Source organism: Falco punctatus (assembly GCF_963210335.1).
Source record: "Falco punctatus genome assembly, contig: scaffold_230, whole genome shotgun sequence".
Lineage (NCBI taxonomy): Eukaryota > Metazoa > Chordata > Aves > Falconiformes > Falconidae > Falco > Falco punctatus.
Window position 1 is genome coordinate 28,995 of NW_027660202.1, and position 22,298 is coordinate 51,292.

Sequence of the window (22,298 nt, forward strand, 5' to 3'; positions counted from 1 at the left end):
CCCCATTGCACTCAGCTCCCTGGTGCATTGCACAGCTGCACGCCCCCCCCCTTGCACACACCCCCCTTTGCACGTGTCTCCCTGGTGCATTGCACACCCTCTTCCTCGACCCCCCCCGCACGCCCCTCCCCGGTGCATTGCACGCCCCCCCCTTGCACGCCCACCCCCTTGCACACCTCTCCCCGGTGCATTGCACGGCCCCCCCGCCTTGCACGCCCACCCCCCTTGCACACCTCTTCCCGGTGCATTGCACGCCCCCCCCGCCATTGCACGCCCCCTCCCCCGTGCCTTGCACGCCCGGCCGGCCCCGTTGCACCCGCACCCCCATCGCGCGCCCCTCCCCGTGCCTTGCACGCCCGTTCCACGGATCACCCCCCCCATCCCCGTGCCTTGCACGCCCCCGGTGCGCTGCCACTCCCCGTTCCACCGACAGACCCCCCGATGCATTGCACGGCCCCGTCACCCCCCCTCATGCATTGCACGGCCCCGCTACCCCCCGCCCCTTATTGCACGGCCCCGTTACACCGACAACCTCCCCCCCCCCCCCGTGCATTGCACGGCGCCGTTACCCCCCGCCCCCATTGCACGGCGCCGTTATACCGACCCCGTTACACCGACCCCCACCCCCACTGCACCGACCCCGTTACACCGACTCCCCCCTCACTGCACGGTCCCGTTACAGCGACCCACCCTCATTGCACGGCGCCGCTGCCCCCCCCATTGCACCGACCCCATTACACCGCCACCCCCGTGCACCGCCCGGCCCCGCTAACAGCGACCCCTCCCCCGTGCCGGCCCCGGAGGCCCCCCGGCCCCGGGCGGTACCTGCCGGCGGTGCCGGGCGCGGCGGGGGCGGCCCCGGGCAGCGGCCGAGCGGAGCCCCCGGCGCGGCGGAGCGGCGCGTCCCGGCCCCGCCCACCCGGCGGCCGCCTCCGCCAGACCCCGCCCACCGGCCCCGCCCACCTGCCGCGCCCCGCCCGCCGATGCTGCCAGGCCCCGCCCCCTCTGTGGAACCCAGCCCATCGGCAAGCCGCACCCCCCTCCGCAGCGCTCCGCCCACCGGCACCGCTAAGCCACGCCCCCTCCGCAGAGCCCCGCCAAGCCCCGCCCCTCCGCATCACCACGCCCACATACACTGCTAAGCCACGCCTCTCCGTATTGCCCCGCCCACATTACTGCCGCTAAGATACGCCCCTATAAACCAGCCTGCCGCTAGGCCACACCCCCGCCCACTGCTGCAGCTAAACCACGCCCCCTTCACGCAACACGCCCATCTCTAAAACCCGCCCATCTCTAACTCCCGCCCTTCTGCATAGCTCCGCCCACAAGTAGCGATAAACCACGCCCCTCCGCATGAATCGCCACCGCTAAGCCCCGCCCATCCATGTAACCCATCCCACCGCAGCACCCCACCTCCAACCAACGCTAAATCCCGCCCCTCCACACAATGCTCACTGCTAAGCCCCGCCCCTTCCGCATTGCTCCACCCACCGCCCAACCCAGCCCATCGCTCAGCCCCACCCCCATACAACCCCACCCACCAGCAAGCCCCGCCCCCTCACAGAACCTCACCCACCGCCCGGCACGCTCTGCCCACTCCACCCCCCAGCCACTCACAGCTCTTCACACCCCCTGCAGACCACGCCCCCTCCCAGGAAGCCCCTCCCCCTCCCCCAATGACCCCCACAGACAAGCAGCAAGAGGGGGGGAGGGGTCACACACGGGTTTATTGGTGCCGCCCCCCCCCACCTCAAGGTGGGATTCAGGGGGGAGGGGGGGGGGGGGGGCGGGTCTCACCTGCCCCCTGCGCCCCCCCCACCCCCCGTGCCCCCCCCTTGCCCCCCCCCTGCATCGGGGGCTCCGGACATCATGAGGAAGAGGACGATGGGGATGATGTACATCCACTGCGGGGAAAAAGGGGGGGGGTGTCATCCCCAAATACACCCCCCTCCCTGCTGACCCCCCCCAGGGGAGAATGGGGGAGGGGCGGGAGGAGTGGGGGGCCCAGGAGCAGTTTGGGAGGGCCAAGGGCTGGTTTGGGAGGAGTTGGGGGGGCCAAGAGGGATTGGGGGGCCCAGGAGGGGTTGAGGGGGGCAGGAGGGGCTGGGGGGGGGGCAAGGGCTGGTTTGGGGGCAGTTGGGGGGGCCAGGAGGGCTCAGGGGGAGGATGTGGGGGCTCAGGGGGGTTGTAGGGGGGCTAATGGAGTTTGGGGGGGGGGCTCGGGGGGGGCTTGAAGGGGTTTTGGGGGTCTCGGGGGTTTTGAGGGGTGGGGGGGCTCGGGGGGATTTTGGGTGGCTGGTGGGGGCTCGGCGGGGGGGTTGGGGTTCTGGAGGGGGTCTGGGGGGGTTTGGGGGTTGGGGGGAGCTCTGGGGTTTTTTGGGGGGGGTCTCGGGGGGGCCGCTCACGTATTTGGCGAAGAAGGATTTCTGCTCCTGGGGGTTCTTGGCGCGCTGCGCCTGCTCCTGCTCCAGGTGCCGGATGAAGGCGGCTGTCTCAGGGCTGGGGGGGGGGCAAGGGGGGGTCACACACCCCCAACACACCCCCCTGCATGGGGCACCCCCAGTGCCCCCCACCCCCACCCACAGGCAGCCCCCCCCCCAACCCCAAAACTGAAACAGCCCCCTACACTGTCACACACACAGCGCCCATGGGGGCCCTCCCTCAACCTCAACCCCCCCCCAGCGCCCATGGGCCCCTCAAATGTCCCCCCAGGGCCATCATGTCCCCTGTCGGGACACCCCCCCCCCCCCCCCCAGCATCACCCCATCCCCTGGTGCCCCCCCACCCCCCAGTGTCCCTATGTCACCCCTCTATGGCCACCGTGACCCCCCCGGGTGTGGGGGAGCTCCCCGTTAATGTGTCCCCCCCCGTGTACCCCCCCCTTGTCGTCCCCCCCACGTCCCCCCACTCATGTGGCGGTGGGCAGCGGCTGCCACAAGGCCACCAAGATGTTGAAGACCCCCAGGACCCTGTCCCCCACCATGTCCCCCACCACGTCCCCATGTCCTCCCCGTGTCTCCCCACTCACGTGGCAGTGGGCAGCGGCTGCCACAAGGCCACCAAGATGTTGAAGACCCCCAGGACCACGTCCCCCACCATGTCCCCTCTCATGTCCCCCCATGTGCCCCTCCGTGTCCAACCATGTCCCCCACCATGTCCCCATGTCCCCCCCCATGTCCCCCCACTCACGTGGCGGCGGGCAGGGGCTGCCGCAGGGCCACTGAGGTGTTGAAGAGCTCCAGGTCCACGTCCTCCACCTCGGCGCCGCGGCAGGTCCCCGGCACGGCCACCACCCCCAGGGCCACCACGTTACCGGCCACGTCCATGTGCACTGTCAGCTGGTCCGAGAGGTGGGACTCCACCAGGGCGCACTGCAGGGGGGACACGGGGGGGACACGGCGGGGAGACGCAGGTTATGGAGCGATGGGGGGCACCGGGGGGGGACACAGGGGACAGAGGGGGACACGGGTTATGGAGTGATGGGGGGCACTGGGGGGGACACAGGGGACAAGGGACACGGGGAAATACCGGAGGGGGAGGGCACCAAGGGGGAGAGAGGGGACAGAGGGGGACAAGGGACACAGGGGGGACACGGGCTATGGAGTGATGGGGGGCACCAGTGGGGGACACAGGGGACGGAGACAAAGGACACATGGGGGGGGGCACCAGGGGGGACAGAGGGGGCACAAGGGACATGGGCAGACAAGGGACAAGGGGGGGGGCACGGGTTAGGGAGTGATGGGGGGCACTGGGGGGGGACAGACAAGGGGACAGATGACATGCAGAGGGGAGACAATGACATGCGGGAACACGGGGTGGGCACCAAGGGGGACAGAGGGGGCACAAGGGACACGGGGGGACGACAATGGACAGGGGTTATGGAGGGACAGGGGGCACCAGGAGGGGACACGGGGGGCACTGGGGGGACAAGGGACATGGATTATGGAGGGACAGGGGGCACACAGGGGGTCATGGGGGGGGACACAGGGGACACAGGGGGACAAGGGACAGGGGTTATGGAGGGACAAGGAGCACCAGGAGGGGACACAGGGGGCACCGGGGGGGACACGGGGACACACACAGGGGGTCATGGGGAACACACACGTCATGGAGGGGACAAGCAACATGGGGGGACAAGGGACAGGGGGCACTGGGGGAGACATGGGGAGCACTGGGGGGGACACACAGGGGGCACGGAGGGGAACAAGGGACATAGGGGGACAAGGGACATGGATTATGGAGGGACAGGGGGTCACAGCGGGGGATGACAGGGGGTCATGGCGGGGACAAGTGACATGAGGCGACAGGGGTTATGGAGGGACAGGGGGCACTGTGGGGGACATGGGGGACACCGGGGGGACACACACAGGGGCTCATGTTGGGGGGGGCGGGGCACAGGGGCTTATGGAGAGGGTGGGCACAGGGGGTGATGGGGTGACATAGGACAGGGGACACACCCAAGCTAACAGGGGGCACTGAGGGGACACAGGGGGGCCAAGAATGGGATGTGGGGGGTGGGGGGTGCCGGGGGTCCCGGGGAGCACCCCCTCCCCCCACTCACCGCCCGGACGAAGGAGGTGACGTACTCGGCCCCGCTCTCCTCCCCGGGGGCTGGGGGCTTGCGGGGGATCCGCACCCGGTACAGCCCATCCCGGGCTGCCACCTCCTGCAGGGGGACACAGGGACAGTGTCACGGTGTTACCCCCCACAGAGCCCCCCCCCAGCCCCCCCCCCACTGACCCGCAGGTGGTTACGCTCGTCCTCGCTGAGCTGCTTCTGGGTGAGCGTCAGCGTGGGCTCGGCACCGGGGGTCCAGGCCAGCACCCCCCGCTTGCGGAACCGCGGGCTGTCATCTGGGGAGGGGGACACACACGGGTGGCAGTGTGCCCCTCCCCCAATGTCACCCCCCCCCTCCCCCAGCGTCACCCCCTGCCTCGCTACGGTGGCCCCAGACTCACCCAGCTCGAAGGAGTGCTCCAGGGTCAAGGTGAGCCCGCAGGTCTCGGTGTCACCGGGCTGGGGGGGGACGACAAGGGGGGACACTGAAGGGAGAGGGGTCAGCACCCCCCAGTGGGGACCCCAGGGTGGGGGTGACACCCCCAGGCAGGGGTCCCAGGTGTCCAGGATGGGGACACCCCCCCCACAAGACAAGGAACCCAGGTGTCCAGGATGGGGACCCCCCCCTAAACAAGGGACCCAGGTGTCCAGGACAAGGACACCCCCCTCATGAATATTAATAAGTCAACCAAGACTTGTGCCCACCCCTCATGAATATTAATGAGCCTACCCGAGGTAGGGCTGGCAGTAGCAGAAGCCCTCCAGTGTAAAGATTGGTGCTGCCCCCCCAGCTGCCAGTTTTAATAATCACCCTGTTGTGAATATTAATGAGCTTCTAAGTAATAACACATATGCTTATTAATATTAATGAAATATTAATCAGTAATAGCCCCCTACCCGTGAGTATTAATGAGCTGCCGGTGCGTACAGGCAAGCCTTTCACCAGCATTACATGTAAGGAGCAGTGCCCGCCCTCTCATGAGCATTAATGAGTGATCATAGTGAATATTAATTACCGATATGCAAAAAAAAAACCCCAAAACCCAAAACCAACCCCCCCAGTCATTAATATTAATGAGCTGTCACTCGGTAGCACCCGCCTTGTCCTAGGTAGAAGCTGCTGTGGGGCGGCACCCGCCCCTCCTGAATATTAATGAGCTGTCACTAGACAAACCCAGCTCCTTCATTAACGTTAATGAGCTACCAATTAAGAGAACCCACCCTTCGTCAATATTAATGAGCTGTCCTGCACACCGCCCGCCCCTTCATGAATATTAACCAGCGTCTCAGGGCAGCACCCAACCAGCGCGGGGATGCACCCGCCCTTCATGACTATTAACGCTCACACGCCACACCCCCTTATTAATATTAATGAGCCGCCTCACGGCAGGGCCCCCCGGCACCCCCGCAGCCCCCCCCCCCACCCGCAGCCCGGGCCCCTCTCGCAGCCCAACCCGCACCTCTGGCTCCCCCGCCCCCCCCAGCGCGTTTACCCGCAGCCCGAGGCCCCCCCGGCAGCTCCCGCCGCCGCCCAGCGCCGCCGCAGCCCCCAGCAGCGCCAGCACCAGCGCCAGCACCAGCTCCGGGGCCGCCATCTTGGCCGCGCAGGGCACGACGGGGAGGCGGCGGGGCCAGGGGGAAGGGGGCGTGCCCAGCGCGGGAAGGGGGCGGGGCTGCCGCGCGCCCTTCCCGCCCGCCGCGGCGCGGTGCGCGAGGCCGCGGGCGCCATCTTGAGGCGTCTCGGCGCCATCTTGAGCGGCGGCAGCGTCGCCTCCCCGGGGCCTCCCCGAGTCCTCCCGGGGCCTCCGGGTTCTCCTTCGGGGCCCCTCGGCCCTCCCCCGTCTGCCCCCCGGGCTCCTGAGGCGGTATGGGCCGGCTGTGGCACTGCCTGGCCCAGGGGGAGTACGGGCAGCTGCGTGACTGCCCGCTCTTCGAGAGCGACTTCATGCAGGTGAGGGGAGGCCCTGCGGAGCCACCCGCGTGTGGTGCCTCAGCCATGGCCCCATGTCCCACTCAGCCTGTGGTCCCTCAGCCACGGCCCCGTGTCCCCCACCTGTCCCCTCAGCCCTGGCACTGTCCCCCCTCGGCCTGTGTCCCCTCAGCCACAGCCTCACGTTCCCCCCCGCCTCTGTCTCCTCAGCCCTGGCCCTGTGTGTACCCCAGCCTGTGTCCCCTCAGCCACAGCCCTGTGTCCCCTCTGGCCTGTGTCCCCCACCTGTCCTGTCAGCCGCAGTCCCGTGTGTCCCCCCAACCTGTATTCCCTCAGCCCTGGTCCTGTGTCCCCTACCTGTCCCCTCAACCACAGCCCCATGTCCCCCTGGCCTGTGTCCCCCCTGCTCTGTGTCCCCTCAGCCCTCTCCCCCCCCCCCCAAGCCTGTCCCCTCATCCATGGCCCCCAACCCCTCTCCTCAGCCCTGTTCCCCCCTGCAAGACGCCCCACTGCTCCCCTTGCTCCCTCCCACCTTCCTCTACGACAGCCCCGTGACCCCCCCAGCCTGGTCCCCCCCACAACCACATCCCTGTCCCCGCAGGTGACATGGAGTGGCGAGGTGGCCAGCCGGGTGACGGTGGGCATCGCCGCCACCAGCCCCCTCCTCCCACTCCCTGACCTCATGCTACTGGCACGGCCGGTGCCAGCGTTCCCCCCTGACACTGAGGAGCTCCAGCTGTTCGGGTGAGCCCCCCTTACACCCCCCCCGGCACCCCAATGCTGTGACACCCCCTGACAGCCATATTTCGCCCCCCTGCCAGGCTGTTGCCGCTGTCCTGCATCCGTCTGTCCCTGCACAGCCACCGGTGTCACCAGCTGCGGGCACGGCTGGCCACCGGCCGAACCTTCTACCTCCAGCTCCTGGCGCCTCCCCGACACCTCCAGCGCCTCTTTGCCTGCTGGATCCGGCTCCTCTTCCTCCTCCGGGACCCTGGTGGGTGCCCCCCGGGACCCCCATCCCCTCAGGGACTCCCTGGGGCGGTGAGGGACCCCCAGGACCCCTCTGGGGACAGGGAGGAGCCGGGAGAGGCAGTGCCTGCCCCCCAATAAACGTGGAAGGGGGATGATGTTGCCCCCCCATGATGCGACCTGGCCCCCCAGCAAGAACAGAGGGACATTGGGGGGGGGGGGGGCACAGAGGGTGGGTCACCCCACTCTTCACCCCCCTCCCCCAGCTCAGGGACCCCCAGGCAGGACAGATGGCCCCCCCTTGTCCCCTCTGCCAGCTTAGGGACCCCTGTGACCCCCCATGTCCATCAGTAGCCCTCCAGAAAGGACAGACGGACACAGGAGGGCACAGCCAGCATGTCACCCCCAACGCAGGGACCCCCCGAAAGGACAGACGGACACAGCTGGGTGCAGCCAGGAGCTGGGGGCTCTTTATTCCTGGGGGGGCACCTCTGCCCACCTCCTCCGGCCCTGGGGGGGGGGGGGGGGGGAAGGTGTCACAGTGGGTGCTGCACCCCCAAAGTTAGGCACACACACTTCTCAAGATAATCCCCCCAATAAAGCACGCACCCCTCAAAATTAAGCATACCCCCCCCCCAAATAAAACACCCACCCCAAATTAAACACCCGTCCGATGAAATACAGCCCCCCCCCCCCGAAATATGCCCCCCCCAGTTAAAGGCAGGCACTTCGAATTAAACACCCACCGCCGCGATGAGACATTCCCCAGTCAAGCTCCTGCCCCCCAGCCCGCCGCCCCCCAGCACTGCCCCCCCCCCCTCCCACTCACCATCCTGCTTCGCCTTTGCCTTCACTGGGGCACTGTGCAGGAAGAGAAATGTTGGGGGGGGGGTGTGTGTTTGCTGGTTGTCCCCCCAAGATCCTGGGGTGCCCCCCAGGCACTAGGGACCCCCCTGCCCCCCCTATCTCCGGCTTGTGCTCGGCAAGTGCCTCCGCCAGATCACTGACACCACCGCTGCCTCCCTCCGAGACCCTGGGGCGCTGCCCCCAGACCCCAGGGATCCCCCCCCTGGGTATCGGGGACCCTCCCCAGGTATCAGGGACCCTCCCCCGGTATCGGGGACCCCCCCCGTACCCCGTATCTCCAGCTTGCACTCGGTGAGGGCCTCCCCCAGCTCATTGACGGCCCGGCAGCCGTAGATGCCCCCGTCGAAGGGTCCGGGCTTGCGGATGTGGAGGGTCAGGACCCCCTGGCTGTGCCGGGCCAGGAACCGGGGGTCCTCCCCGATGGCCACCTGGTTCTTCAGCCACACCACCTTGGGCTGGGGGGGACACGGGGTTAGGGACCCCCAAATGCACCCCAAAGCCCCCCCAACACCTTGTGCCTCAGCCACACCAGCTTGGGCTGGGGGGGCAGTGTTAGGGGTACCCCCCCACACCCCCTGGACCCCCATTTGCCCCCCCCCCCACCTTGGGGTGCCCCCGCACGGCGCAGTTGAGGGCAGTGGTGTAGCCAGCCACCGCGCTGCGGTCCACCAGCGGGGTCAGGAACTGGGGGGCCGAGCGGAAGTCATGCTCCTGGAACTCGGGGGGCTTCAGCGTCAGGCCTGGGGGGTACACACACACATCCTCGGTTGGGGACCCCCCCGGACACCCCCAAAATGCTATGGGGACCCAGGCGTCCAGGAATGGGGGGGCGGCGAGGGAACTGGTGGTCCCTGTGGCAGCCCCCCCTTATTGGGCTCACAGAGATGGGGGGGCAGGCAGCACCCCCAAAATGCCAAGGGGACCCACGTGTCTGGGGGCGCCCCCCCCCAACCCTGCGGGGACCCACGTGTCTGGGGTGCCCCCCCCCAACCCTGAGGGGACCCACGTGTCTGGGGTGCCCCCCCCAATCCTGAGGGGACCCACGTCTCTGGGGGCGCCCCCCGACCCTGCGTGGACCCACGTGTCTGGGGTGCCCCCCCCAACCCTGAGGGGATCCAGCCATCCAGGCAGCCCCCCACAAATGGGGGGGGGACCCACATACCTGAGGTGCCCCCCAGAACCCTGAAAGACCCCAGCCATCCAGGTGGCCCCTCACAACCCAGGGGGGGACCCACATGTCTGGGGTGCCCCCCCGCCCCCAAAACCCTCAGGGGACCCACATGTCTGGGGTGCCCCCACAACCAGGAGGGGACCCACACATCCAGGCAGCCCCCCCAAACTAGCAGAGGATCCACGCTAGAGCGCATCCGGGCCGCCCCCCACCACAAGCAGCCCCCCAACTTCATGCCAAAGCAGGCCCAGGTGCCTGGGCCCCCCCAAACCCCCCCCTAACCCCCCCCCCCCAACCCCCCCCCCCCAGCCCGTGCCCCCGCGCCGTGGGGGACCTGCTTTGGGGATGCGGGCGGTGTTGGTGGAGAGCCCGGGGGTCTCGCTCAGGCCGCACTGGTTCTCGCTGTACACCCGGAACAGGTACTCGTTCCCCATCACCAGCTCCGACACCGTGCACCGGGGCAGCCGGTTGTGCTCGTACACCGTGAACCACTCCTGGGGGGGGGGGCACGGGGGGCTGGGGGGGGGCTGCCGGGGGGGGCAGCCGGGGGGCTGGGGGGGCAGGTAGGGGCTCTTGGGGGACATGAGAGCAGGCAGCTGTGCTCGTACGCCGTAAACCATTCCGGGGGTGGGGTGGGGGGGCAGCTGGGGGGGGCTCTTGTGGGGCTGGGGGGGGCTCTTAGGGGGCAGCCAGGGACTTTTTGGGGCAGCAAAAAAGTCTGGGGGATGGGTATGGGCTCTTGGGGGGCAGGCAGGGAGTTGGGGGGCAGGCAGGGGGTCTGGGGGGGCAGGTAGTGACTCGGGGGGGGGGCAGGGGGTCTGGGGGGGCAGATAGTGACTCTGGGGGGGGCAGGGGGTCTGGGGGGGCAGGTAGTGACTCTGGGGGGGGGCAGGGGGTCTGGGGGGGCAGGTAGTGACTCGGGGGGGGCAGGTAGTGACTCGGGGGGGGCAGGGGGTCTGGGGGGGCAGGTAGTGACTCGGGGGGGGCAGGTAGTGACTCAGGGGGGGGCAGGGGGTCTGGGGGGGCAGGTAGTGACTCGGGGGGGGCAGGGGGTCTGGGGGGGCAGGTAGTGACTCGGGGGGGCAGGGGGTCTGGGGGGGCAGGTAGTGACTCTGGGGGGGGGGTAGGGGGTCTGGGGGGGCAGGTAGTGACTCGGGGGGCAGGTAGTGACTCGGGGGGGCAGGCCAGGGCTTTGGGGGGCAGTGGGGGGGGGGGTCCAGGGCCAGCAGCCCCCTGCCCCTCACCATGGTTCTCTTGTCGGCCTTCTGCACGGTGTAGCCGGTGATGTCGGAGTTGCCGTCGTCCTGGGGGGGCTCCCACTCCAGCAGCGCGTTGAACCCCCAAACCTCCTTCACCTGCACCCCGCGGGGGGGGCCCGGCCGCTCTGCGGGCAGCCGTCACCCAGCGCCCCCCGGAGCACCCCCTGACCCCCCAAACGCCCCTAAATGCACCCTCACCCCCCCCCCCCGCCCCGCTCCCCCAAACACCCCCAGAACACCCCTGAACCGCCCCCCCAAACACCCCCCCAAAACACCCCCTGAAACCCAGGCCCAGCGCTCCCAGTGCTCCCAGTACACTGGTCCCAGCGCTCCCATTGCTCAATGACACGCAATGGGATGACCTCCACGTTCTCGACCTCCCTCACATCACACTGCACCGGCCCAGCTCCCCCATCCCAGTGCTCCCAGTACACCAGTCCCAGCACTCCCAGTGGCCATTGATGACACGCAATGGGATGACCTCCTCACTCACCTGCCTCGCACCAGCCCAGCTCCCCCATCCCAGTGCTCCCAGTACACCAGTCCCAGCACTCCCCGTGCTCCCAGTACACCGGTCCCAGCACTCCCAGTGCTCCCAGCACACCCAGTCCCAGTGCTCCTTGTGCTCCCAGTGCTCATTGACACGCAATGGGATGACCTCCATGTTCTCGACCTGCCTCGCACCACATGGTTCGGGCCCAGCTCCCTCGTCCCAGTGCTCCCAGTACACCCAGTCCCAGTGCTCCCAGTACACCCACTCCCAGTGCTCCCAGTGCTCCTAGTGCCCACTGGTGACATGCAATGGGATGACCTCCACGTTCTCAGCCTACCTCACACCACACGGTGCTGGCCCAGCTCCCCCATCCCAGTGCTCCCAGTACACCCACTCCCAGTACTTCCAGTGCTCCCAGTGCCCATTGATGACACGCAATGGGATGACCTCCTCACTCACCTGCCTCGCACCAGCCCAGCTCCCCCATCCCAGTGTTCCCAGTGCTCCTAGTACACCAGTCCCAGCACTCCCCGTGCTCCCAGTACACCCAGTCCCAGTGCTCCCAGTGCTCCCAGTACACCAGTCCCAGCACTCCCAGAGCCCATTGACATGCAATAGGATGACCTCCACGTTCTCAACCTCCCTCACACCACACTGCACCGGCCCAGCTCCCCCATCCCAGTAGTCCCAGTACACCCAGTCCCAGTACTCCCAGTGCTCCCAGTACACCAGTCCCAGTACTCCCAGTGCCCATTGACACGCAACGGGATGACCTCCACGTCCTCGACCTGCCTCGCACCACACGGTGCAGGCCCAGCTCCCCCATCCCAGTAGTCCCAGTACACCCAGTCCACCCAGTCCCAGTACTCCCAGTGCTCCCAGTACACCAGTCCCAGTACTCCCAGTGCCCATTGACACGCAATGGGATGACCTCCATGTCCTCGACCTGCCTCGCACCACACGGTGCAGGCCCAGCTCCCCCATCCCAGTAGTCCCAGTACACCCAGTCCACCCAGTCCCAGTACTCCCAGTGCTCCCAGTACACCAGTCCCAGTACTCCCAGTGCCCATTGACACGCAATGGGATGACCTCCACGTTCTCGACCTCCCTCACATCACACTGCACCGGCCCAGCTCCCCCATCCCAGTGCTCCCAGTACACCAGTCCCAGCACTCCCAGTGGCCATTGATGACACGCAATGGGATGACCTCCTCACTCACCTGCCTCGCACCAGCCCAGCTCCCCCATCCCAGTGCTCCCAGTACACCAGTCCCAGCACTCCCCGTGCTCCCAGTACACCGGTCCCAGCACTCCCAGTGCTCCCAGCACACCCAGTCCCAGTGCTCCTTGTGCTCCCAGTGCTCATTGACACGCAATGGGATGACCTCCATGTTCTCGACCTGCCTCGCACCACATGGTTCGGGCCCAGCTCCCTCGTCCCAGTGCTCCCAGTACACCCAGTCCCAGTGCTCCCAGTACACCCACTCCCAGTGCTCCCAGTGCTCCTAGTGCCCACTGGTGACATGCAATGGGATGACCTCCACGTTCTCAGCCTACCTCACACCACACGGTGCTGGCCCAGCTCCCCCATCCCAGTGCTCCCAGTACACCCACTCCCAGTACTTCCAGTGCTCCCAGTGCCCATTGATGACACGCAATGGGATGACCTCCTCACTCACCTGCCTCGCACCAGCCCAGCTCCCCCATCCCAGTGTTCCCAGTGCTCCTAGTACACCAGTCCCAGCACTCCCCGTGCTCCCAGTACACCCAGTCCCAGTGCTCCCAGTGCTCCCAGTACACCAGTCCCAGCACTCCCAGAGCCCATTGACATGCAATAGGATGACCTCCACGTTCTCAACCTCCCTCACACCACACTGCACCGGCCCAGCTCCCCCATCCCAGTAGTCCCAGTACACCCAGTCCCAGTACTCCCAGTGCTCCCAGTACACCAGTCCCAGTACTCCCAGTGCCCATTGACACGCAACGGGATGACCTCCACGTCCTCGACCTGCCTCGCACCACACGGTGCAGGCCCAGCTCCCCCATCCCAGTAGTCCCAGTACACCCAGTCCACCCAGTCCCAGTACTCCCAGTGCTCCCAGTACACCAGTCCCAGTACTCCCAGTGCCCATTGACACGCAATGGGATGACCTCCATGTCCTCGACCTGCCTCGCACCACACGGTGCAGGCCCAGCTCCCCCATCCCAGTAGTCCCAGTACACCCAGTCCACCCAGTCCCAGTACTCCCAGTGCTCCCAGTACACCAGTCCCAGTACTCCCAGTGCCCATTGACACGCAATGGGATGACCTCCACGTTCTCGACCTCCCTCACATCACACTGCACCGGCCCAGCTCCCCCATCCCAGTGCTCCCAGTACACCAGTCCCAGCACTCCCAGTGGCCATTGATGACACGCAATGGGATGACCTCCTCACTCACCTGCCTCGCACCAGCCCAGCTCCCCCATCCCAGTGCTCCCAGTACACCAGTCCCAGCACTCCCCGTGCTCCCAGTACACCGGTCCCAGCACTCCCAGTGCTCCCAGCACACCCAGTCCCAGTGCTCCTTGTGCTCCCAGTGCTCATTGACACGCAATGGGATGACCTCCATGTTCTCGACCTGCCTCGCACCACATGGTTCGGGCCCAGCTCCCTCGTCCCAGTGCTCCCAGTACACCCAGTCCCAGTGCTCCCAGTACACCCACTCCCAGTGCTCCCAGTGCTCCTAGTGCCCACTGGTGACATGCAATGGGATGACCTCCACGTTCTCAGCCTACCTCACACCACACGGTGCTGGCCCAGCTCCCCCATCCCAGTGCTCCCAGTACACCCACTCCCAGTACTTCCAGTGCTCCCAGTGCCCATTGATGACACGCAATGGGATGACCTCCTCACTCACCTGCCTCGCACCAGCCCAGCTCCCCCATCCCAGTGTTCCCAGTGCTCCTAGTACACCAGTCCCAGCACTCCCCGTGCTCCCAGTACACCCAGTCCCAGTGCTCCCAGTGCTCCCAGTACACCAGTCCCAGCACTCCCAGAGCCCATTGACATGCAATAGGATGACCTCCACGTTCTCAACCTCCCTCACACCACACTGCACCGGCCCAGCTCCCCCATCCCAGTAGTCCCAGTACACCCAGTCCCAGTACTCCCAGTGCTCCCAGTACACCAGTCCCAGTACTCCCAGTGCCCATTGACACGCAACGGGATGACCTCCACGTCCTCGACCTGCCTCGCACCACACGGTGCAGGCCCAGCTCCCCCATCCCAGTAGTCCCAGTACACCCAGTCCACCCAGTCCCAGTACTCCCAGTGCTCCCAGTACACCAGTCCCAGTACTCCCAGTGCCCATTGACACGCAATGGGATGACCTCCATGTCCTCGACCTGCCTCGCACCACACGGTGCAGGCCCAGCTCCCCCATCCCAGTAGTCCCAGTACACCCAGTCCACCCAGTCCCAGTACTCCCAGTGCTCCCAGTACACCAGTCCCAGTACTCCCAGTGCCCATTGACACACAACGGGATGACCTCCACGTCCTCGACCTGCCTCGCACCACACGGTGCAGGCCCAGCTCCCCCATCCCAGTAGTCCCAGTACACCCAGTCCACCCAGTCCCAGTACTCCCAGTGCTCCCAGTACACCAGTCCCAGTACTCCCAGTGCCCATTGACACGCAACGGGATGACCTCCACGTCCTCGACCTGCCTCGCACCACACGGTGCAGGCCCAGCTCCCCCATCCCAGTAGTCCCAGTACACCCAGTCCACCCAGTCCCAGTACTCCCAGTGCTCCCAGTACACCAGTCCCAGTACTCCCAGTGCCCATTGACACACAACGGGATGACCTCCACGTCCTCGACCTGCCTCGCACCACACGGTGCAGGCCCAGCTCCCCCATCCCAGTAGTCCCAGTCCACCCAGTCCACCCAGTCCCAGTGCTCCCAGTGCTCCCAGTACACCAGTCCCAGTACTCCCAGTGCCCATTGACACGCAACGGGATGACCTCCACGTCCTCGACCTGCCTCGCACCACACGGTGCAGGCCCAGCTCCCCCATCCCAGTGCTCCCAGTGCTCCCAGTGCCCCTGGTGCAGCCCCCGGGGGTGCCCACCGATGATGCGAAGGCGCATGGTGGCCGTGTCCTCCATGTTCTCAATCTGCAGGCGCAGCTGGTACTCTCCCGAGTGGTGCCGTGCGGCCGCGCGGATGAAGAAGACGGTGTCGGTGTCGGAGTTGCGGATGTGGATGTCCTCCCCCAGCGCCTGCCCCTCTTTGGTCCACGTCACCTGCGGCCGCGGCTTCCCCTGACGGTGGGACACGCGTCAGTGGGGCCCATGGCATGTGGGGCTGCCCTAGAGCGCGGCGGGGCTGTGGGTGAGCGATCCCTCTGGAGCTGGGGGGCTGGCGCGGGGCCCCATAGCGCTACAGGACTGGTGGCTGCCCCTACGGTGTCACGGGGCTGTGAGCTCTCCCTGTAGCACTGGGGGGCTGTTGGCTTCCCACCATATAGCCCTATAGCGCCGTGGGGCTGTGACCCTCCCCTATAGTGCCATGTGTTTCCTCTATAGGGCCGTGGGGCTGTGACCTTCCCCTATAGCGCCGTGGGGCTGTGACCTTCCCCTATAGCACCATATGTTTCCCCTATAGCGCCGTGGGGCTGTGACCTTCCCCTATAGCACCATATGTTTCCCCTATAGCGCCGTGGGGCTGTGACCTTCCCCTATAGCACCATGTTTCCCCTATAGCGCCATGGGGCTGTGACCTTCCCCTATAGCACCATGTTTCCCCTATAGCGCCATGGGGCTGTGACCTTCCCCTATAGTACCATATGTTTCCCCTATAGGGCCGTGGGTCTGCGACCTTCCCCTATAGCGCCGTGGGTCTGCGACCTTCCCCTATAGCGCCGTGGGGCTATGACCTTCCCCTGTAGCACCGTATGTTTCCCCTATAGCGCCGTGGGGCTGTGACCTTCCCCTATAGCACTGGGGGGCTGTGACCTTCCCCTATAGCACCATATGTTTCCCCTATAGGGCTGTGGGGCTGTGACCTTCCCCTATAGCGCCATGGGGCTGTGACCTTCCCCTATAGCAACATATGTTTCCCCTATAGCGCCGTGGGGCTGTGACCTTCCCCTATAGCACCATATGTTTCCCCTATAGCGCCGTGGGGCTGTGACCTTCCCCTATAGCACTGGGGGACTGTGACCTTCCCCTGTAGGACTATATGTTTCCCCTATAGCGCCGTGGGCCTGTGACCTTCCCCTATAGCACTGGGGGCTGTGACCTTCCCCTATAGCGCCATATGTTTCTCCTATAGCGCCGTGGGGCTGTGACCTTCCCCTATAGCGCCACAGCCCCCCCCCCGTGGGGCAGCCCCTCCCCCCTCACCTGGAAGGGGATGACGAGGTTGACCTGTTCTCCCACCTTCCTGACGTAGGTCTGCCGCAGCTGCCGGGGCAGGCGGATTTTGGGGCGCTCTGGGAGGGGACACAGAATGGATGGAGAGGAGCCGTGGGGCAGGGGGAAGCCCTTGGGGGGAGGGGGGCTCCCCCTCACCCCACGGCCCCGCCCCACACCCACGGGCACCCACCCACGATCTCGCGGATGGTGACGGGCTGGGCCAGCGTGGCCGGGGGGCTTTTGCCGGCGATGTTGACCCCGATGACACGGAAAAGCAGTTTCTCCCCCGTGGGCAGCCCCCGCACGGTGAAGCCGCAGCGCTCGACCAGCTCCGTGTTGGCTGGGACCCACTCGTCCGCTGGGGGGGCGGCGGGCCGAGGTTGGGGGGCACATGGGGTGGGGGGCAAGGGGTGGTTTGGGGGGCAGGGAGTCGGGTAGGGGGCAAGGGGTGGGGTAGGACTGGGGGCAAGGGTTAGGGTGCTGGGAGGTGGGGGGCGAGGGTTGAGGCAGGGTGGGGGGCAAGGATTGGGGTGCTGCGGGGCGGGGGGCAAGGGTTGAGGGGGTGTGGGGCTGGGGTGAGGGCAAGGGCTGGGATGCTGTGGGGCTGGGGTGAGGGTTAGGGTGCTCTGGGGTGGGGGGTAAGGGTTGGGGTGCTGTGGGGCTGGGGGTGAGGTTTGGCAGGGTGAGGTGTGGGGTGCTATGGGGCTAGGACCAAGGGTTGGGGTGCTGTGGGGCTGGGGATGAGGGTTGGGGTGCAACAGGTAAAGGAGGGGGGAGGGGCAAGAGGTTGGAGGACAAGGGGTTGGGGTCATGGGGGGTTGGGGTGATGGGGGGCTGGGGTCACCGGGGCAGGGCTATGGGGCAAGAGTGGGGGCCAGGTTATGGGGCAGGACGGGGGCAGGCAAAGCCCCCCCTGCCCCATTGGTCCCCTGGGGTGTCCCCTCTGTGGGTCAGGGCCCCCCACCGTGGGTTGAGGTCCCCCCGCCATGGGTCAGGCCCCCCCCCCCCGCCATGGGTCAGGGTCCTCCCCCTGTGGGTCAGGGTCCCCCGCCATGGGGCGCCCCACTCACAGCCCTCGCGGCAGTACTCCACCAGGTAGCCGTCGATGCCCCCCGCCCCGATGCGCTCGGGGGGCCGCCACTTCAGCGTGGCCGTGGTGTCGGTGACATCCTCCAGCATCAGGTGGGTGGGCTCGCTCGTGGGGGCTGGGGGGGCACCCCGAAGTCACCCGCTGCACCCCCAACCCCCTCGACCCACCCCTGACCTCCCCAGGAACTCCAAACCCCTTCAGAACCCCCTGGACCCCTCAAACCCCCTCTCATCTCCTCCAGACCCCACCCCCAGGACCCCTGAGAAACCTCTCGGCCCCCCCAGTCCCCTTCAGAACCCCCTGGGACCCCCCAAGGCCCCCTCTCACCTGCACTCCAGGACCCCCTACACCCCTTCCTATTCCCCCAGCTCCACTTCAGGGCTCCCCAGGACCCTCCAAGACCCCCCAAATCCCCCTCAGGGGATGCCCCAGGGGGCCCTGGACCCCCCGGGACCCCCCAGATTTCCCCCCGGGACCCCCACCGATGGGCATGAAGGGCTGGGTGTTGTGGCTGGGCTGGGAGATGCCGATGGAGTTGACGGCGAAGACACGCATCTCGTAGAGCACCCCCTCGATCATCCGCGTGGACTCGTAGGTGGTCTCGGGGTACACCTCGAAGTTGAGCTTCATCCAGCGCATGGAGCCCTTCTTCTTCCTCTCGATCAGGTACCCTGGGGGGCACGGGGGGGCGGGGGGCACGTGTGGGCAGGGACACGTGAGCAGGGGATGCATGTGGGGGGGTGACGTGTGAGTGGGGACAGGGAGTGACGGCTGGGCAGAGCGACGCATGGGCAGGGGCATGGGTGAGCAGGGCAGTGGGCAGGAGGGTGCAGGCAGGGCGGGCAGAACAGGCAGGGTGGTGCAGGCAGCAGTGCAGGCAGGACAGGTAATGTGGTGCAGGCAGGAAGCAATACAGGCAGTGCAGTGCAGGCAGTGCGGGCAGCACAGGCAGGGCATGGCAGGGCTGGCAGGGTATGGCAGGGCAGGCAGGGCAGGGCAGGGGGGTGCAGGGCGGTGCAGGCAGGGCAGGCAGGGCGTTGCAGGGCAGTGCAGGCGGTGCAGGCAGGGGGGTGCAGGGCAGGCAGGGCCGTGCAGGCAGGGTAGGCAGGGCCGGCAGGGTGGTGCAGGCAGGGTAGGCAGGGCAGGCAGGGCGGTGCAGGCAGGGTAGGCAGGGCAGGCAGGGCAGTGCAGGCAGGGCGGGCAGGGCAGGGTGGGCAGGGCAGGGCAGGGCAGGCAGGGCAAGGTGGGGCAGGGCAAGGTGGGGCAGGGCAAGGTGGGGCAGGGCAAGGTGGGGCAGGGCAAGGCGGGGCAGGGCAAGGCGGGGCAGGGCAAGGCGGGGCAGGGCAGGCAGTACAGGCAGGGGGGTGCGGGGCAGGCAGGGGGGTGCGGGGCAGGCAGGGCGGTGCAGGCAGGGCGGTGTAGGCAGGGCAGGCGGGGCGGTACAGGCAGGGCAGGCAGGGCGGGGAAGGCAGGGCAATGCACGCAGGGCGGGGCAGGCAGTGCAGGCAGGGCATGGCAGGGTATGGCAGTACAGGCAGGACAGGCAGGGCGGGGCAGGACAGGCAGGGCGGGGCAGGACAGGCAGGGCGGGGCAGGACAGGGCAGGGCAGGGCAGTGCAGGCAGGGCAGGCAGGGCAGGGGGGTGCAGGCAGGGGGGTGCAGGCAGGGCAGGCAGTACAGGGCAGTGCAGGGCAGGGCAGGCGGGGCAGGCAGTACAGGCAGTACAGGCAGGGCGGGGCAGGCAGGACGGTGCGGTGCAGGCAGGGCAGGGGAGGCAGTACAGGCAGGGCAGGCAGGGCAGGGGAGGCAGTACAGGCAGTACAGGCAGGGCAGGCAGGGCAGGCAGGGCAGGGGAGGCAGTACAGGCAGGGCAGGCAGGGCAGGCAGGGCAGGGGAGGCAGTACAGGCAGGGCAGGCAGGGCAGGCAGGGCAGGCAGGGCAGGGGAGGCAGTACAGGCAGTACAGGCAGGGCAGGCAGGGCGGGGCAGGCAGGGCAGGCAGTACAGGCAGGGCAGGCAGGGCGGGGCAGGCAGGGCAGGCAGTACAGGCAGGGCAGGCAGGGCGGGGCAGGCAGGGCAGGCAGTACAGGCAGGGTGGGGCAGGGCAGGCAGGGCAGTACAGGCAGGGCAGGCAGGGCAGGCAGGGCGGTGCAGGCAGGACATGCACTCACCAGTGACCGGCTGTCCCCCGTCGTACTTGGGGGGGTCCCAGGTGACCACAGCCCAGTCCTCCCCCACTGAGGTGATGCGCACGGCCTCGGGCGGGTCGGGCACATCTGTGGGGACACGGGGACACGTGGTGGCACAGGGGGACACGCGACACCCCCGGCCTGCACCCCCCTCCCCGGCCACCCCCTGTCCCCAGCCCCACGTTCCCCCTGTCCCCACATCCCTGTGTTCCCTCGTCCCCAGCCCCACGTGTCTATGTCCCCTCGTCCCCAGCCCCACGTCCCCTCGTCCCCAGCCCCACGTCCCTGTGTCCCCTCATCCCCAGCCCCACATCCTCTCATCCCCAGCCCCGTGTCCCCTTGTCCCCAGCTCCATGTCCCCGTGTCCCCCCAGCCCCACATCCCTGTGTCCACTATTTCCCAGCCTCATGTCACCTTGTCCCCAGCCCCACATCCGTGTCCCCTCATCCCCAGCCCCACGTCCCCATGTTGCTGTGTCCCCTCCTTACCGACCACCTTGATCAAGATGGTGGCCATGTCCTCCCCCACGGGGTTTGTCACCCGGATGGTGTAACGGGCCTCGTCCCCGCGCTCGGCGCTCTCGATGACAAAGCTGCTCAGGTCCGGCTTCTCCTCCAGGTGAGCACGGCCCTCCCGCGCCGAGAACACCTGGGTGGGGGGACATGGGGACATCAGGGCACGGGGGTGTCACAGGGACACAGGAGGTGTCGCGAGGACATGGGGACATGAGGACAGGGGAGGGGGCACGGGGACAACAAGGACACAGGGAGGTGTCATGGAGGTAGGGGACATGAGGACACAGGGAGGTGTCACAGGGACATGAGGACACAAGAGATGTCATGGAGTAGGGGACATGGGGACACGGGGACACAGGGAGGTGTCACAGGGACATGGGGACATGAGAACACAAGAGATGTCATGGAGTAGGGGACACGGGGACACAGGGAGGTGTCACAGGGACATGGGGACATGACACAAGAGATGTCATGGGGTAGGGGACACAGGGACACAGGGAGGTGTCACAGGGACATGGGGACATGAGAACACAAGAGATGTCATGGGGTAGGGGACATGGGGAGGTGTCATGGGGCAGGGGACATGGGGACATGGGGAGGTGTCACGGGGTAATGGGGGCACAGGGGAGGGCACAGGGATGTGTCACATGTGACATGGGGCCAGGGGACATGGGACCCCCCCAGGTGGGGATGTGGGGACATGGAGGGGACCCAGGACACCACAGGGTGGGGACACATGAACATGGGGGGAACACGGGACCCCTGAAGATGGGGACACGGGACCCCCCAGGATGGGCACGTGGGGACACCCAGGACCCCCAAGGCAGGGACATGGGGACACCCAGGGTGACAGGGGTGTCCCCAAGGACACGGGGACACACAGGACCCCTGGGTGGGGACATGGGGGACACCGGTGTCACCTCGTTGCCCTTCATCCAGGTGACGGTGGGTGCGGGCTCCCCCGAGATGGGGACATCGAGGCGCAGCTTGTTCCCCGCCACCACCACCAGGACGTTCTCCGTCGCCTTCCCCGAGCAGTCCAGGTGGATCTTGGGGGGCTCTGGGGACACGGGGACACCGCGCTCGGACACTGTCACCCCCCCATGTCCCATCACCCCCCCGCCCTGCCCCCACCTCACCTTGCTTGGGAACGTACTCCACCTTGATCTCTGCGGGCGTGGGGAGGGAAGGGTTAATGGGGGGGGGGGGGGCCCCACAAACTGGTGCCCGAATACCCCCCAGCCCCATAACTGACACCCCCCCCCCCCCATAATTGACCCCCAGCCCCATAACTGACCCCCCGCCCCATAATCGACCCCTCAACCCCATAACTGACCCCACCAGCCCCATAATCGACCCCCCCTGGCCTCACAACTGACCCCTTCGGCCCCACAACTGACCTCCCCCAGCCCCATAAATGCCCTCTCAGCCCCACAACTGACCCTCTCAGCCCCACAACTGACCCCTCCAGCCCCATAACTGACCCCCCCAGCCTCATAACTGACCCCCCCAGCCTCATAACTGACCCCCCCAGCCTCATAACTGACCCCCCCAGCCCCATAATTGACCCCCCCAGCCCCACAAGTGTCCTCTCAGCCCCACAACTGACACCCCCCGCCCAGTGCTACAAGTGTCCCCAAGGGTCTTACATTCCCCCCACCCCACAAGTGCCCCCCCAGCCCCCCAAGTGCCCCCCTCTCAGCCCCCCAAGTGCCCCCCACCAAGGAAGTTGAGCTTGGCGGAGAGGGAGAGCGCGTAGCCGTCGGGGACGAAGGTGTAGTCCCCCTCGTCCTCGGGGCGCACATCGTCGATCACCAGCTTGTGGATCCTGGGGGGAGGACAGGGATGGTCGGGGGGGGCC

General features: G+C 67.2%; 4 protein-coding genes and 2 long non-coding RNA genes across 9 annotated transcripts in view; 4 read left to right on the top strand and 2 right to left on the bottom strand.

The window, feature by feature from the left end:
- The window catches only part of NOSIP (nitric oxide synthase interacting protein), a 25,903-nt gene extending 16,348 nt beyond the window's left edge, over positions 1-9,555 (top strand). The window contains exon 10 of the mRNA XM_080411706.1: positions 9,545-9,555. The gene's annotated coding sequence lies outside the window, so the exon portion shown is untranslated. The remainder of the gene's footprint in view (positions 1-9,544) is intronic.
- Positions 1,776-6,214, bottom strand: EMC10 (ER membrane protein complex subunit 10). Its single transcript, XM_080411707.1, has 7 exons — positions 6,051-6,214; positions 4,959-5,016; positions 4,741-4,853; positions 4,562-4,666; positions 3,190-3,371; positions 2,406-2,499; positions 1,776-1,904 (listed from the first exon to the last, which is right to left on the bottom strand). Exons 1-7 carry the CDS (start codon positions 6,150-6,152, stop codon positions 1,794-1,796), a joined length of 765 nt encoding a protein of 254 aa, XP_080267833.1. The 5' UTR covers positions 6,153-6,214; the 3' UTR covers positions 1,776-1,793.
- On the top strand, positions 6,279-7,784 carry GARIN5A (golgi associated RAB2 interactor 5A). Its single transcript, XM_080411710.1, has 3 exons — positions 6,279-6,508; positions 7,089-7,231; positions 7,309-7,784. Exons 1-3 carry the CDS (start codon positions 6,425-6,427, stop codon positions 7,595-7,597), a joined length of 516 nt encoding a protein of 171 aa, XP_080267836.1. The 5' UTR covers positions 6,279-6,424; the 3' UTR covers positions 7,598-7,784.
- The window catches only part of MYBPC2 (myosin binding protein C2), a 20,926-nt gene continuing 6,532 nt past the window's right edge, over positions 7,905-22,298 (bottom strand). Inside the window, exons 11-26 of one of the 3 annotated variants that reach the window (XM_080411701.1) lie at positions 22,159-22,265; positions 21,577-21,606; positions 21,358-21,497; positions 20,411-20,570; positions 19,905-20,009; positions 18,217-18,405; positions 17,715-17,849; positions 16,835-17,002; positions 16,633-16,721; positions 15,357-15,549; positions 10,739-10,878; positions 9,829-9,988; positions 8,927-9,063; positions 8,592-8,778; positions 8,286-8,317; positions 7,905-7,966 (exon numbers count right to left, since the gene is read on the bottom strand). In XM_080411701.1, the coding sequence (XP_080267827.1) occupies positions 8,307-8,317; positions 8,592-8,778; positions 8,927-9,063; positions 9,829-9,988; positions 10,739-10,878; positions 15,357-15,549; positions 16,633-16,721; positions 16,835-17,002; positions 17,715-17,849; positions 18,217-18,405; positions 19,905-20,009; positions 20,411-20,570; positions 21,358-21,497; positions 21,577-21,606; positions 22,159-22,265 (1,951 nt within the window). In that variant the 3' untranslated portion in view covers positions 7,905-7,966; positions 8,286-8,306. Of the gene's footprint in view, positions 7,967-8,285; positions 8,318-8,591; positions 8,779-8,926; positions 9,064-9,828; positions 9,989-10,738; positions 10,879-11,564; positions 12,336-13,095; positions 13,556-14,459; positions 14,618-14,933; positions 14,986-15,310; positions 15,550-16,632; positions 16,722-16,834; positions 17,003-17,714; positions 17,850-18,216; positions 18,406-19,904; positions 20,010-20,410; positions 20,571-21,357; positions 21,498-21,576; positions 21,607-22,158; positions 22,266-22,298 lie in introns of those variants that run through there. The other 2 variants (XM_080411699.1, XM_080411700.1) reach the window with 2 other exon arrangements.
- LOC308057651 lies at positions 10,197-10,832 on the top strand. The gene is made up of 3 exons (XR_013925382.1): positions 10,197-10,284; positions 10,598-10,617; positions 10,698-10,832. It is a non-coding gene; the product is annotated as an uncharacterized lncRNA (long non-coding RNA).
- LOC308057650 lies at positions 17,011-17,682 on the top strand. 2 transcript variants are annotated; one of them, XR_013925380.1, is made up of 3 exons: positions 17,011-17,144; positions 17,197-17,316; positions 17,390-17,682. It is a non-coding gene; the product is annotated as an uncharacterized lncRNA (long non-coding RNA). The 2 variants fall into 2 exon arrangements; XR_013925381.1 differs by having other exon boundaries at positions 17,018-17,097; positions 17,151-17,316.

Coding starts and splice junctions, on each gene's coding strand:
- GARIN5A (XM_080411710.1), top strand. CDS start 6,425: ATGGGCCGGCTGTGGCACTGCCTGGCCCAGGGGGAGTACGGGCAGCTG. Junction 6,509..7,088: donor TCGAGAGCGACTTCATGCAG/GTGAGGGGAGGC, acceptor CTGTCCCCGCAG/GTGACATGGAGTGGCGAGGT. Junction 7,232..7,308: donor GAGGAGCTCCAGCTGTTCGG/GTGAGCCCCCCT, acceptor CCCCCCTGCCAG/GCTGTTGCCGCTGTCCTGCA.
- EMC10 (XM_080411707.1), bottom strand. CDS start 6,152: ATGGCGGCCCCGGAGCTGGTGCTGGCGCTGGTGCTGGCGCTGCTGGGG. Junction 5,017..6,050: donor GGGGGGGCCTCGGGCTGCGG/GTAAACGCGCTG, acceptor GTCCCCCCCCAG/CCCGGTGACACCGAGACCTG. Junction 4,854..4,958: donor GGAGCACTCCTTCGAGCTGG/GTGAGTCTGGGG, acceptor CCCCCTCCCCAG/ATGACAGCCCGCGGTTCCGC.